We start from the raw sequence: 15545 nt of genomic DNA on the forward strand, positions 1-15545 counted from the left end.
GAACATCCACGGGATGTGCAAGATGTTGCACAACCCGTAGTTGAGGCACCAGCCCCACGAAGGTCTATAAGTGTACGCCGCGCTACTGACAAGCTCAACCTCCTTATTATGGAGGAGTGCCACATATTATTGATGGAAAATGATGAGCCCTTGACCTACAAAGAAGCAATGATGGGACCCGACTCCGACAAATGGCTTGAAGCCATGGAATCCGAGTTAAAATCCATGCATGATAATCAAGTTTGGAACTTGGTCGATCAAATTGACAGTGTGAGACCTGTCGACTGTAAGTGGATTTTTAAGAAAAAATTAGACATGGATGGAAATGTTCACATCTATAAGGCACGATTGGTGGCGAAAGGTTTTCGACAAATTCAAGGTGTTGACTATGAGGAAACCTTTTCGCCCGTCGCAATGCTAAAATCTGTTCGGATTCTCCTAGCAATTGCCGCATATTATGACTATGAGATATGGCAAATGAATGTCAAAACCGCTTTCCTTAATGGACATCTAAGTGAGGATGTGTATATGACACAGCCTGAAGGTTTTGTCGATCCTAAAAATGCTAGGAAAATATGTAAGCTTCAGAGGTCCATCTATGGATTGAAGCAAGCATCTCGGAGTTGGAATATTCGTTTTGATGAAGTAGTCAAAGGGTTTGGCTTCATCAAGAATGAAGATGAGCCTTGTGTTTACAAAAAGGCTAGTGGGAGCGCACTTGTGTTTTTGGTCCTATATGTGGATGACATATTACTGATCGGAAATGATATTCCAATGCTTGAAGCCATTAAAACCTCATTGAAAAAGAGTTTTTCGATGAAGGATTTAGAAGAGGCGGCTTATATTCTGGGTATTAGGATCTATAGAGATAGATCAAAAAGGCTAATTGGATTAAGCCAAGACACGTACATTGACAAGATATTGAATCGGTTCAATATGCAAGATTCCAAGAAAGGTTTCTTGCCAATGTCACATGGCATTACTCTAAGCAAGAGTCAGTGTGCTACGACACCTGATGAGCAAAAGAGGATGAGTACGATTCCTTATGCTTCAGCCATAGGGTCGATCATGTATGCTATGCTTTGCACGCGCCCAGATGTTTCCTTTGCTCTAAGTGTTACGAGCAGGTATCAGTCAGATTTCGGTGAAGCTCACTGGACAATTGTAAAGAGTATCCTTAAGTACTTGAGAAGAACTAAGGATATGTTCCTAATATTTGGAGGCGAAGATGAGCTCCTTGTAAAGGGTTACACCGATGCTAGTTTTCAAACAGACAAAGATGACTTCAAATCACAATCCGGTTTTGTTTTCTGCCTCAATGGTGGGGCAGTGAGCTGGAAGAGTTCCAAGCAAGATACGGTGGCTGATTCGACGACAGAGGCCGAGTATATTGCAGCTTCCGAAGCTGCAAAAGAAGCTGTTTGGATCAGAAAGTTTGTTTCTGACTTGGGTGTTGTTCCTAGTGCGTCCAGTCCAGTGGACCTCTATTGTGATAATAGTGGTGCCGTTGCACTAGCAAAGGAGCCTAGAACAACTAAGAAGTCCAGACATATACTGCGGAAGTATCACCTCATCCGTAACTTTGTTGAGAGAGGTGATGTGAAGGTTTGCAAGGTGCACACGGATTCAAACGTTGCTGATCCGTTGACGAAGTCTCTCCCACAACCAAAGCATGAGGCGCACATGAGATCTATGGGTATTAGATACTTACATCAGTGATTCTAGTGTGCGTGGGAGATTTTGTGTCATGAGTATGTTTATGTAATGATAAATAATTATTATTTGTTCCATGGATGATTATTTTTACATTGATTATCAAGTATGTGACTTGTTCGTGAAACTCTTTGTTGACAATGATATGATTCTAAATTATCCCTAGTTTATGTCGTTGTGTGGGACAACAACGACATTGAGACTAGCACATGCATTAATTGATGATCATGATTCACGGATCATAGATATGGAGATATCGGATTAATGATGTGGACACATGTTGGTGAACATGGTGTTGGATTGACCCACTCCAAGACAATATTGGGATTGTTATTTTATATGTGCCATCAGTTGTTCTTGAGTGTTATACCTACTGGATCCTTAGACCTGAGATCGCCATTGTTTCTCACTGTATGTAGTGGTGCATCTTGGGGGCTACTAAACGCTACTCCGTGACTGGGTAGTTACAAAAGTAGCTTACAGGTGTGTCATGAAACATGGAATGGGATGTGAGCGGATCAAGATGGAATTTGCCCCTCCTAGATAACGGGAGAGATATCTCTAGGCCCCTCGAGATAGTTGGATTTGAAAGTGCATGGCCATGCCAAAGTGATTAAAGAGTTAATCATGATGACTAAAGGTTAGTTATGAATAGAATCCACTATTAGATCGAGAGAATGGTCGAGCTATCACAAAGGTGGCACGCATCTCGCTTTGAGCTTGACTGGTATCGTGTGGCAAAGGGATCGGTGTATGAGTATATCTAAGGTTCGGCCGATATGATCTTTATGTGTATTTGTGAGTCACTATGCCCTGCTAGGTGCCTCTATTGACTTGTGATTCGGAAATGATTTCCGATCACGACCACCTACACATGAACCTAACGGGTCACACACTTAAGGGGTTTGGAATGTTGAAAAGCTTGCATGTATGATTGTCTCTAGTGCAAGTGGGAGATTGTTGGTGATATGCCCAAGAGCCCATTATCACAATACGGTTTAAAGGCCCAAAAGGATATTAATCCAAGAGAGATTAGGGTTACTAATGGGCCTATGAGATAGAAGCCCATTAGTACGCCCTATATATACGAGGGAGGGGCTAGGGGGCAAAACCCTGAGCTGCGCCACCTCCCTATCCGCCGCCCCTCCCTCTCTCTCGGCCGCCGCCTTTGCCGTGCGTGCGGTGCTAGCACACCGACGCCCAGCGTTTCATCCCCGTACGTGTGGACTCCGTGGAGGCGCTGATGCGACTGCTGCGCTGATCGGCTGCTGGGATCAAGTACGAGGAGCTCGGTTCGTGGGACGTGATCGACTACTTCCTCTACATCGACGCGCGACTTCTTCCGCTGCGCTGCGCGTCTAGTGGTAACGATCTATGATCTTCTACTCGCAAGCGTCTTGGGTATATGCGGTAGTGGTGCTAGCGTAGCCTACCCGTTTACCTACAGTTCTCCCTTCGTTCCATTCATTCTGCTCTGTGCAATTTGTTATGGAACAGAAAACTGCAAGGTTCTCAGAACACTGAAATTTTTCTCCTTTACAAAGCAATTTGTCGGAACAGTCTGAGACGGGAAACCGTTCAACGAACAGCGGCTGTGATTCAAAGACCGCAAGCAGGGCCGTACCGGCAAATTCGAAGGCCCTGTGCGAAACTATGAACTGAACCCTAGTACCATCGTTGCGCCTGCGAGTGCCCAGTGAAATCCGGAAGGTGGAAGTGCAGACGTGACTGACTTGTGCCGTGCCTGGCGAGCGGTTATAGTGGAAGCGAAAAAGATTGCACTGTGATCTGCAGATTTGATTGAAAGACAATGGTCAAGCGGCATATTTCCTCTTCTATGACATATTTGGGCTACAATTTGCTTCGTATTGGATCAAAATATAACTAAAACAAAATCTACTATATAACTATACCTAGTATACTCGTTATATTTTGGGGCCCCTAAAATTTGGGGGCCCTGTGCGGTCGCACGGCCCGCACGGGCCTACATACGGCCCTGACCGCAAGTACAAGCCCATAGCAAACACGCCGCCCAGCTGTTGTTATTTAGCGCGTCCACGCGACCACCGCTGGAGTCGCACCAGGTTCCCGAACGACTCCGTTGGCAGCCAGGCGGACCCACAGCTCAGGGACCAACCCCAAACCCACGCCATCATCCATGGCGCCGCCGGAGCTGGAGGTCTTCGACGTCGTCATCTTCGGGGCCTCGGGCTTCACCGGCAAGTACGTCATCCGCGAGGCCCTCAAGTTCCTCTCCCCCTCCTCCCCGCTCCGCTCCCTCGCGGTCGCCGGTCGCAGCCGCGACCGCGTGGCCGCGGCGCTCCGCTGGGCGGCGGCCCCTGCCCCGCCGCCAGATGATGTGGAAATCCTCGTCGCGGACGCCTCCGACCCGGCATCCCTCGCGGCGCTCGCTTCCCGCGCCCGGATCGTGCTCTCCTGCGCGGGGCCCTTCCGCCTCCACGGCCACGCCGTCGCGGCGGCCTGCGCGGCCGCGGGCGCCGACTGCCTCGACATCTCCGGGGAGCCCGAGTTCATGGAGCGCGTAGAGGCCGAGCTCCACGAGCCCGCAGCAAAGAGTGGGTCGCTCATCGTCTCCGCCTGCGGGTTCGACTCCGTCCCCGCGGAGCTGGGGTTTCTGTTCCACTCCAGGCAGTGGGAGCCGCCGTCCGCGCCGGTGACCGTGGAGGCGTACGTCAGCCTGCAGTCTACAAAGAGGATCGTCGGGAACATCGGCACCTACGAGTCGGCCGTGCTCGGTGTGGCCAACGCCGGCCAGCTACAGGCGCTGCGCCGGTCGAGGCCCAAGCGGCCGAGGCCCAATGTGAGTTGCTATTCACTTATCGCAGCCTATGGATTTTTCGAAGTGTTTGATCAACTGCTTGTTCGATTGCTATAAAAACATGAAAGGTAGTACGAATCTGAATGTTTACATTGTGCTACTAGAACTTAGAACTTAGAAGGATGGTTGATCTGCACATAAAACATACTGGAAATTTTCACTATGATGATAGTTGCTGGGTCAGATCCCAAATTCATGTGTGTTTTGCACATTAGAGTCCACTATGCTAGAATTTTCTATTGCTGTCCAATTTGTGCGAAATTTGGTGTGTCCTGAAGGGTATGATGGATCAGTAGTTTGGCTAGCCACAATAAAAATGAAACCTAGCTTGCCATGTTCTACTGATGCAATTGGTTAGTGAAAGTTCTTCTAATAGCAAACTTTTAACTTTTATGATAAATTCGGACAGCTAGCTCTCAGATCTTCTGGATTTTCATGGTCAATGTGAATTCCACACTGAATAAAAATATTTATGTGTGTGGACTGCTAGTTTGATGAACTAATGCTTGTTGGAGAGATCTACTTGTTGACCAACTCACAGTGCTGTTTTCTTTATGTATTTTTTGGCAAAAACTTTTTCTGTGAATTCCCTTCTGCTTACTTTTACCTTCACGCCGAAATGCCATTCTTTTGCGGCTATTCAATCAAGCATTCTCTTCTCGTGTGCCAACTGCCAACCACTAGAAGTTCCTTCCACTCCTTAAGAAGCCTCTGAACTGTCACATGTAAATGATGGTTGCCATTTTTTTTCTCAAACGCGCAGTAGAACTTCACATCGTTATATTATGAAGAAAAGGGAGGGGTTTTTATCCCCCCCCCCACCCCCACCCCCAAAACGTTACAGATGTAAAGGGGCTATAACCCCCCTAAAAAACAACTAACCGACTCTCTTTCGAAGTAAGAACTAAAGCAGGACTGGACCAAAAACTGACTGTCTCTCCAGGGTGAGGAGAAAGGAAATTCCGCTGTCCCCAGCCAAAGACCACTGCTGCAGATCTTCAAAGGTGGTCGAAATGATGCTAGAGATACTAGGAGAAGCGCCATCACCCAGACATCGATTGCGGTGATTCCACAAATTCCAGGCTCCTAGAATTATGATGGAGTTCAATCCATTAATGACCTGACGAGATACTCTGCTCTTGAGTTCGAAATGATGGTTGCCATGCTTCTTGTCTGTGCAAAATGGATTGCAATAGCGCTACCCCACAAGGAACGGGTTATATTATTTTCTGAAGTTGCTCATCTAGTTATTTTATAACTTTTTTCGGTAAATGAGAAGGTCACTGCTTACATGTTATGTCCTTAAATCAGAGTGGGTGTATGCTTTCATCTTATTTTGCTATTGGGTGTGGTCTGTTATTGGAATTTTTTTTTCTTGAATCTTGAATGAAAATATGCATATTCGTTGAACTGTATATTATCATGCACTTCCCTTTTTTTCTTCTCTGTTCGCCGTGACTAAGACTTTTAGGAAGCACATCATTCGATTCATATCTTTGTACAGAGCATAATAGTAGAAGTTTAGGATGCTAATGGATTCCAAAACTACTCTGTCTTATATGTTCAGCATACATGGAAGATTTGGAAAGAATTATAGGAGCAGAAAGAGGGACCCTATCTTTTTTTGAAAATAAAAAAGAGGGACCCTATCTTAGATGCAGAATAATCTGTCATCAAATTTCTGAAGTGTAGGAACAGTGAACTTGACCTTTGGCCTCATGACCTCAGTTTGCTGGCTTCAATATTATGACAGTGCTCCATGATGGCATGATCAGTAACCACCATGCACATATATTGTAAAACACAAGAGGGAATGTTCCACCATGCTCATTGTCTGCGTTTTGTAATATTATTTTAGCAACTAACTTCAGATACAACAGAAGGAAGAGAGCAGCAATGCTTTGCTTAAGTTGAACTTGGCAATGAGCATGATGTAATTTCTGAACAATATGCCACTTGATCTTTTAGTATCTTTATAATATCACAACTGTAGGTGTTTAGATTCTAGGTGTTATGGTTGTAGATCTGGCATGATTGTTGTTGTCTATGTTTCTTGATTAAAATGGCGGAGTCCAATAGATTGGTATATGCTATGTTTCCTTTTCTTTTTACTTTTTTGGAGTTCAACAGTCCACACATCCATTGAAAACTGTAGTGCCTATTTTCATTTGAAGAAATGATCTATTTCCGAAACAATGAAAGATCAAATGGTGTTTTCTGGATAAAATCTTGATTAATGCTAACGTTTGTTCCTTTATGCAGATTCTAGGCCCTCCCCCTCCCAAAGGGTTGCTGATTGAGGGTCATAATCCTCTGGGGATGTGGGCTATGAAGTTGCCTTCGGCCGACACTGTGGTCGTGAAGAGAACTCTGTCAACAGTTACCGAGCATCCTGAGGGCCTTCCTGGGGCAGAAGAAACCCCAGAGTACGCCGAGCACAGGAAGAAGTTCTGGTCCTCTGTTAAACCTGCACATTTCGGTGTGAAGATTGCCTCCAGATCCCTGATGATCATCGTGCGGTTCCTGATCACTGGACTGTTCATTGGCCTGCTTGCCAACTTCTCCTTCGGCAGGTCTCTCCTGCTGAAGTACCCTGAGTTCTTCTCCGCTGGGATGTTCAGCAGGGCTGGCCCGACTGAGGAAGAGGTGAAGAGTGCCTCCTTCAAAATGTGGTTCGTGGGGCATGGCTACAGCGACGCAACTCGGGCATCGGAGCGTGGGAGCAAGCCGGACAAGGAGGTGATCACCAAGGTCTCAGGCCCTGAGGTCGGGTACATCACGACCCCGATCGTGCTGGTGCAGTGCGCCCTGGTCCTGCTGAGCCAGCGTGGCAACCTGCCCAAGGGAGGGGTGTACACGCCGGGTGTTGTCTTTGGCCCTACCGATCTCCAGCGGCGCCTCCAGGAGAACGGGATGTCGTTCGATGTTCAGGTGACAAGGGCCATGCACTGAGGTTGGAAGTGGAAAAGAGTTGGCGAAGGACGTGGCCTGGGGAATAAGAAGCGATCGGTGGCGCCTCAATCGTGTGTGTGAGTGGTAGACTCCAAAGGTATGCCTACTACGTTCTGAAGTATACCTAGTCTCTGTTTGTGATGCTGTGTGTTTGTGAGCCGAGAAAGTAGGAAGATGGTCTGGCCGTGTACTGTGAGAGGATCATATGGGTTGGGTTGCAGTGTGTGTAATGCCAGGCTTGGCTTGCTGAGAAAAGCTGCTTTCTAATGCGGTAATGCATACTGGAGTATTCCAAAGTGGTTAGGCTCGTTTGTATCAGAAGAATTCTGCAGCATTCCTTTCCTCTGGAAACCAATCGCGTTTGTGCGTTTGGAACCAAGGATTCCTGTGTACTGTGTTCCGTTCCCGAGGAAAGGGTGCGATGCATGTGCAAATCACAAGGGGAAAAAGAAAAGCATGCTTCTCTTGGCTCCCACGCCACGAGCCGCAACGCCCGGGGCCAACGGTGGTCGGCGCCTCGCCGGCCTTGGGCGGAGGCGCGGAGCGGTCACACGAATCCGGTGGTCTCAACGCAGTAGTAGCTTGGAAGTCGCCACGGCTGCGACTTGCGAGTGCCGAACGCGCTCGGACGCCGCCGTCGTTTTCGGGCCCAGCAGGCCCGCAGGTTCGTTGGTTGGTTCTCGCCAAATCGACCCGCGCCTTGGAGCGTGCCTGTCCTTTTCCGGCGCCGTGGACCGGCGCACTACCCTTGGGGCCCCCGCGCGGCCGCTTTCGTGGACCGGGGAAAACGAAGCGCAAATTGGGTGGGCGCGAGGCCTCGCGCGGCGCCGTACCCGGCTGCCATCACCGTCGTCGGTTCGTGGGTTCGGCGCGCCTCAAGCTTGGATGCAAGGAAACGGCCTACGCGCGACGGACCCATGGGCGGAGGAGGAGCGGTGGCCGGTGGAGGGACGGCCAGCTCGGTTTCCTCGGCGGATCCATGCCGTCCCTGGAACTCGAAGGCGTTACCAGTTACTACCGTGTTTCGAGAGCGAACGAACGAAGCAAGTGTTTTGGTTCACCGTCCACGGACTCCACTCATGCGTTCGACCTCCGTCTGCCGTGTGCTTTTCCAGCGGATCCTTGCGAGGCTACCACTCGCCGTTGCCGGCGACGCGGTCATGATCCATGGCCGCTTTTTATCTTCTTCTGTTCAGCTTTGGTTTCCCCCGTGCAGCCGTGCTCATGTTCCATGGAGCATGCTCGCTTTACTAGCGGCTTTTGCTCCTTTGTGAAGACCAAAGACTTTCGTAGTATAATAGTTTTTCCAACAGATCAGGTTCTTGACAAATAAAAAAAACTTTTTTTGAAAATAACAAATAAAAAAACTAGTTGACCACTCAAGGATGTCAAATCTTTGACCGTATGCCCGTATCGCTTCGACTGCACTGCACGGCACCGCATTCAGCGCGTGTGATGAGGTTCGCATTCAAGTTCAAGTTCAGATTCAGAACCGTCAGTGATTCGAGGAAGCGAATGCTAATGCTCCCGTATCGAGATAGAGATACGAGGAAAGGGAAAAGGACATTGCCGATTGCCGTCACTACACGCGTATGATACGAGGTGTAAGAGCAACATTACATCAGAAAAGAGGATGCTTTGCATTGCAATCAACAGGTTCTTGCTGTCTGCGTGGGAATGTACAGCGATCGTGTCTTTCTTTTCCTAAACAACCAAAATTGCCTCTCGTCTCCTACATCTGTTATTCACATCATGAACCAATGGGAAAAGGCTAACTAGAAACAACAAAATTTTTTGTAACAGACAACTGTGGGAAAGAATGATCAAAGATGTCATGTGAATTCGAGTCGCACGCCGGCGGAATCGGCGACGTCGACCAGCGCGGCGAGCACGTCCGGCATGTCGGGCCGCTCCTGCGGCGCGTCGGCCGTGCACCGCATGCCCAGCATCAGGAGCTCCCACGACACGGTGCCGGCGGCAGCCGCGGCGTCCCCTGACCGCCACCCTTCCTTGGCCATCCGCCGGGCCCAATCGACCAGGCACTCCTCCTCGCCGCCGTCCACGGCGCGCCGCCCCGTGGCGAGCTCCATCAGGAGCACGCCGTAGCTGTACACGTCGCCCTTCGTCGTGGCGCGCCACGTCTGCCCGTACTCGGGGGCCACGTACCCGACGGTCCCGGCGACCACCGTGCTCACGTGCGTGTCGCCGGGGCGGACCACGCGGGCCAGCCCGAAGTCCGTCACCTTGGCGCGGCCGTCCCGGTCCAGGAGCACGTTGCTGGCCTTCACGTCGCGGTGCACCACGGCGGGGTGGCACTCGTGGTGCAGGAACACGAGCGCCCGCGCCACGCCGATCGCCGCGTCCAGCCGCCGCGCCCAGCCGAACGCGGCGGCGTCGCCGATCAGGGACTCCAGGTTGCCGCCGTCGAGGTGCTCGTAGACCAGGATCTTGGCAGAGCCGGACAGGCACCACCCGTAGAGCGTGACGAGGTTCGGGTGCGTCCACGTCGACCCCATCCGGTCGGCGAGCACCTCCATCTCGGCGCGGAACTCGCGCTCGCCGTCGCCGTCGCGCGGCCGAGCGAGCTTCTTGACCGCTACGGTGCGGCCGTCGGGGAGCACGCCGCGGAATACCACGCCGTAGCCGCCCCGTCCGATCACCAGGTCGTCAGAGAAGTTCCTCGTGGCCGCCACGATGTCGCGGTAGGTGAACGCCGTCTTGCACAGCTGGAACACCTTCACCCCCTCCGATGAGGAGGAGCACCCGGCGGTCGACGACGATGACCCGGACGGCGGCGACGAAGTTGACAGCTGCATCGAGCACTTGCTGGAGCCGCACTTGGCGTTCTCACACGAGAATGACTCGGGGTCCGGCTCCTGGTTCACGGGGAACCGCGTCCGAAGATTCGACAGGAAGAACACCAAGGCGGCGGCGACGAAGGCGACCAGGAGCGAGAACGTGAACCACCACGCGATGGTTCTTCGAGACATGCCACGTCCTCGAACCGCGGGAACATCCGCAGCTTGTGGTCGTGGTTGCTTACCGGCGCCTCGCTGGAATGAGATCAGTGGGTCGCCGAGGAAGGATTGCTCGTCGAAGGTGCCGAACTGGCCGGTGGTGGGGAAGTTGCCGGAAAGAAGAGGGTTGTAGGACACGTTGAACCTGTTCAGCTCCGTGAGCTGGCTCAGGCTCCCCGGCAGCTTGCCGGAGAAGTTGTTGTAGGACAGGTCCATCATCTCGAGGCACCGAATGCGGCCGATCTCCGACGGTATCGCGCCTGAGATGTTGTTCCTCGAGACATTCAACACGACGAGCGGCAGCCGGCTGATCTCCGGCGGCAGCCGCCCGGCGAGCTGGTTGTTGTCGAGGTGGAGCAGACTGAGGTTCCGCATCGCCCCGATCTCCGGCGGTATCTCTCCGGACAGCCGGTTACCGGACAGCTGCACGTATCCGGAGATTGTGTTGGACCTCACCGGCGACGAGGAGTTGGTGCAGATGGGGACGATGCCGTAGCCCTTGAGGATTCGGTCCCATATGCTGCGGCAGTTCTCCCGCGTCATGATCGAGTACACGAAGCTGAACGGGGGATAGCTCGCTGGGATCCACCGCTTCATGGCCTGGCACTCGCCGGAGCCGGCGAGAACGGTGGAATCTTCTTCCCGGTTCTTGGCGAATGTAGGGCCGGGGTTGCTCCCTATGGCTGCCATCTCCGGCGGGATCTTTCCGCTCAACTCGTTGTCAGCCAGGTTCAGCCAGAGCAAGCTGGTGCATTTGCCAATTTCCGGCGGGATCTCTCCGGAGAGCTGGTTCCCCGCGAGCATCAGCCACAAAAGCGACGTCAAGTTCCCAACTGTCGCCGGTATCCCGCCGGAGAGCTGGTTATGCGACAGGTCCAGCGCCTGGAGCTCGGTGAGCCGGCCGTACGCCAGCGGTATGCTGCCGGAGAATTGGTTGTTGGCAAGCATCAGGTACTTGAGGCTCTTCATCTCGGCCAACTCTGTAGGGAACTCGCCGGAGAAATCGTTGAAGCTGAGGTCGAGCCTGGCCAGCAGCGGTAAACGGAGCACGCCGGAGCTGACGATGCCGCCAGTGTAGTTGTTGTGGTGCAGCACAAGGTACCTCAAACTTGCCAACCTGCCAAAGGTGTCTTGCACGTCCCCACCAAAACTGTTGCTGCTGATGTCCAAGAACTGAAGCTTCGTGCAGTTCATCAGCTCCGACGGTATCTGGCGGTCGAACTTGTTGTTCCCGAGAATTATCGTCTCGATCACGGCGAGCTTGCCCAGTCCGGCCGGTATGACGCCGTTGAAGACATTCCCCCACAGCGACAAGTACGTCAGGTTCGCGCACTTGGCTATGGAGTCCGGGAAGCTTCCAGTCAGGTTATTCGCTGACAGGTCCAGAGATTCGAGCTTGCAGCCGTCCTGGAACGTGGCCGGCGGAACGCTCCCGGTGAGGTTATTCTCGGCGACGTTGAACTGCCTGAACCTCGCGACGCCCGGCCACAGCTCGCCGGTGAAGTTGTTGGAGCTGAGGTCGACGTACTCGAGCCTGGTGCAGCCGTCGAACATGCCGGTGATATTTCCGGTGAGCCTATTGGTGGACACTTTGAACACGGCCAGGTCGCCGCAAATCGCCGTGAAGTTGGCCGCGACGCCGCCCACGAGCCGGTTCCCCGACACGTCGAGCGTCTGCAGCATGGTCAGGCCGGAGAGGTCCAGCGAGCCGTCGATGAGGTTGTGGGAGAGGTTGAGGTGCACGAGGCCGCGGCATTGGCCGATGTCGCCGGCGCCGCCGATGGTGTTGTCGGAGAGGTCGAGCCTGGCGAGCGCGGACAGCCGCGAGAAGTTGCCGAACGCCGGGCCGGAGATGCTCGCGCCGGACAGGTCCAGCGACGTGACGCGGCCGGCGCCGTCGCAGCCAACGCCATGCCACCCGCACGGCGACGCGTCGGCCTCCCCCCACGCGTCGTAGGCGCCGCGGTTCACCTTGTTGGCCTCCTGCAGGAAGCGCTTGAGCTCGACGAGCACCTCCCTGTCGCCGCTGGCGCTGCCGCTTTGGCCCTGTGCGCCGGCTATCACCGCCACCTCACCTTCAAGACGGGACACGATCGCCGCGGTTACTCGCGCAATTCGACACCCGCGCCACGAACAGGGCAATCCAAGAAACGAACACAGAGCAGGAAGAGGGGTCAGGGGAGAGGCGCACGGAGCGCCGAATCCTAACCTGCGACGAGGAGTAAGCCGAGGAATCCGAGGAGCAGGGGAGACATGGCCTTGCGTCCCGAATCATGGAAGAAACACAGCAGAATCGGATGCACCGGCGGCGACGGGGACGACGGACCGAGCGGCGAGCGGCCTCCGCATGCGCCCGCCCCGCTGCGGCGTCTCTTCTTCCTCTGTTCCTTGCCCGGCTACCTCTCCGCGCTCCGCTTCTCCTTCCCTTTCACTTGTTCACGGACAGATGAAGTAAGCAGGGGACAAAATCTCCGAGCTAATCACAAGTTATCTAATGGAGCGAGGCCCGCATGTGGGCGACGGGCACGCCAGCTACTGGCCTGGCCTGTCGCTGTTGCTGTTGCTCCCGGCCCTGGCCTTTGACTGTCAAAGCGGAACTGTGGCTTGGGTTAGGGTTTCCAACCTTTTTTAATTGCTAATGCTGACTGCACGGGGAGCAGACGAGGCTCTGCCGGTTGCTCGGGTCGTGGAGGTCTTTGAATTTGCCTCCTTGCTTATCGTTCCGTTCCGAATAAGGCCCGGACTTGTCACCACAACGCGTGGTTCTCTCACACTTTGTTAAAATCCCAAGTTGGGGTATTCAACTGAAAAATGGGAGATAAGCTGTGGTCTTATCACCGCGGTCAGAAATCACACATCGACAGTGACGCTAGCTCAAGGGGAAGAGAAGCGCTAGTGTTACAAGTCGGATGACCTTAACAAAGTTACCAAGAGACTGTCACCAATCAAGTACGCTCCTTTCTTAAAAAAAAATACTTGATGATCATGATCTTCATTCCTCGTTGTCTTGGGAGTGAATTTTTAACAAGTCCTTTTTACTGAATCCTATCACTCTGTTATGCAAAATCAGCACCAGTCATCAGCCACCAGCCAACCAGCAGTACTTTTTTCTCATAGCAAATCAGTACAAGCCACCACCCACAGCCAGCTGAACAGAGTGTATGTGTGCCGTGGAATGTTAAACGAGCGAGTCTACGTGCTAACATGCGCCACCAGAAAACATCCAATTTCTCCTTGTCACTGCCGTTGGAATCTGCCCAGACGTCTACTACTGGCACATGATGCTACATTTGTTTTTGCTTCAATCATGAACCTAAGATGCCGGAGCCTTCGAAATTGCACGGGGCGACCGCCCATGTTGACGACGCCCTACTCCAAGGCGACTGACTGACCGGGCGCTTTGCTGCGGCGGTCTCGCGTCCAAATTACTCCGAAACCGGCCCGGGGCGGGGCCCCGGCCTGCGGAGGAAGAAGGGCAGGCGCGCACGCCTCCGCCGGCCGCCGCGGCATGCGTGCGCCGCCGGCACTCGGTCGACGGGCGCCCGCCCGCCCAATCCAATTCCGCCCCAAACTCCGTGAAGGTTCTAGACGCGGGCGGCGATGATGCCGACGCCCGGCAGGATAGAAAGGCGAGTGGGGCACGCCCCGCCCACGCCGACAAGACGGAGTGGCGTCAGGCCGGGAATGTTCCCGTCCGCGCCGCGCCCGGTCGACGACCGCCGTCGTAAAGCAAAAGGTGGGTGGCCGGCGGTTGGATCCCGTCCCTAGATGGGCGCGTCGTCGTCGTCGTCGTCGGACAGGCAGGTTTGATGGCGGAGATCCGTGATGGAACTGTGCTCTGTGCACAATGGGCGGAGCAGCTCGTAACCGAGCGAAAAAAAGCAAGTGTTCAAGTTTAAGATGTTCAGAACACACAGCCAAGTGCTTTGCCTGCTCTGAACAATTAACAGAACCCCAAAACTGAAAGCGAGGTGATGATACAAATTCATGTAGGTTCGAAATACGGATCTGAATCTGAACACACAGCCAAGTGCTTTGCCCACTCTTTTGAGAAAGTGCTTTTAACACTTTCCATGAGAATTCTCCGCAAGGCCGCGGGGAAAAGGAGGTAACAAAAGCGAAGATTACATTCCATCCCGTTTGAAAGTTCCACGAGAAGGTCAGTAGATCTCTGGACATGCATCACGCAGGATATGATGATGATCAGTAGAAACGGGGGACACGGCCCACCCAGGGTTTTAAAATCCGACCGGACCGGCCTAACCGCCGCCCTCCGGTACCGGTTTACCGGACCGGTTAGGCCGGTAACCGGTGGAAACCGGTTGAATTCAAATCCAAATTCAAATAAATTTAAAACCTCCCATGCAACCGGTTCCGACCGGTTTACCGGGCGGTTTGACCGGTTTGAAATTCAAAAGCTCCCGTGCAACCGGTTTACCGGCCGGTTTGACCGGTTTACCGACCGATTTGACCGGTTTACCGGCCGGTTTGACCGGTTTGATCGGTGGGCCTTCATGGGCCGGCCCATTTTTTTTCTTTTTCTTTTTTGATTTAACTTTAAATTCCCACAAACTATACTAAATGAATGAATTTTTGAGAAAATTTGACACCATTAGATTCATCACACCTTGAAGTATTTTTAGGAATTTTTTTGGAATTTTTTTATTTTTTGAATTCAAATTTAAAATTTGAATTTTGGCCGGTTGCGTACCGGCCGAAACCGGAACCGGACCGGTCCGGTTTGACCGGTGGTTAGGTTAACCTTGGGCCCACCTCGAGGATGCCCATACGGGGATCATCACTGCGTGCGTGCGCCCCCTTTTTCGGTGGGCTCTGCTCACGCCAGCACCGTGCGTTCTCGCGTTCTGCAGGTTCCGGTCAGCCGCCATGCACGATTCGAGCGGGGTCAAAGCTTGGCGCGCGACCGAGGACTCTCCCTTTACCTTTTCGAGAGTGGACGACTGGGACTGGCGATAGATTCTTTTCTCGCAGCTCATGATCAAAGGCTTGAGGACAAGCAGAGT

At 52.8% G+C, this 15545-nt stretch overlaps 2 protein-coding genes across 2 annotated transcripts; one reads left to right on the top strand and one right to left on the bottom strand.

Moving 5' to 3' along the window:
- Nucleotides 1-3765: 3765 nt before the first annotated feature.
- On the top strand, nt 3766-7859 carry LOC120693705 (probable mitochondrial saccharopine dehydrogenase-like oxidoreductase At5g39410). The gene is made up of 2 exons (XM_039977024.1): nt 3766-4534; nt 6815-7859. Exons 1-2 carry the CDS (start codon nt 3872-3874, stop codon nt 7502-7504), a joined length of 1353 nt encoding a protein of 450 aa, XP_039832958.1. The 5' UTR covers nt 3766-3871; the 3' UTR covers nt 7505-7859.
- Nucleotides 7860-9120: 1261 nt separating this feature from the next.
- On the bottom strand, nt 9121-13134 carry LOC120693721 (probable LRR receptor-like serine/threonine-protein kinase At1g74360). The gene is made up of 2 exons (XM_039977025.1): nt 12731-13134; nt 9121-12596 (listed from the first exon to the last, which is right to left on the bottom strand). Exons 1-2 carry the CDS (start codon nt 12774-12776, stop codon nt 9337-9339), a joined length of 3306 nt encoding a protein of 1101 aa, XP_039832959.1. The 5' UTR covers nt 12777-13134; the 3' UTR covers nt 9121-9336.
- Nucleotides 13135-15545: the final 2411 nt, after the last annotated feature.

Source organism: Panicum virgatum, chromosome 2K (genome assembly GCF_016808335.1).
Source record: "Panicum virgatum strain AP13 chromosome 2K, P.virgatum_v5, whole genome shotgun sequence".
Lineage (NCBI taxonomy): Eukaryota > Viridiplantae > Streptophyta > Magnoliopsida > Poales > Poaceae > Panicum > Panicum virgatum.

Coding starts and splice junctions, on each gene's coding strand:
- LOC120693705 (XM_039977024.1), top strand. CDS start 3,872: ATGGCGCCGCCGGAGCTGGAGGTCTTCGACGTCGTCATCTTCGGGGCC. Junction 4,535..6,814: donor CCAAGCGGCCGAGGCCCAAT/GTGAGTTGCTAT, acceptor TCCTTTATGCAG/ATTCTAGGCCCTCCCCCTCC.
- LOC120693721 (XM_039977025.1), bottom strand. CDS start 12,776: ATGTCTCCCCTGCTCCTCGGATTCCTCGGCTTACTCCTCGTCGCAG. Junction 12,597..12,730: donor CGGCTTACTCCTCGTCGCAG/GTTAGGATTCGG, acceptor CCCGTCTTGAAG/GTGAGGTGGCGGTGATAGCC.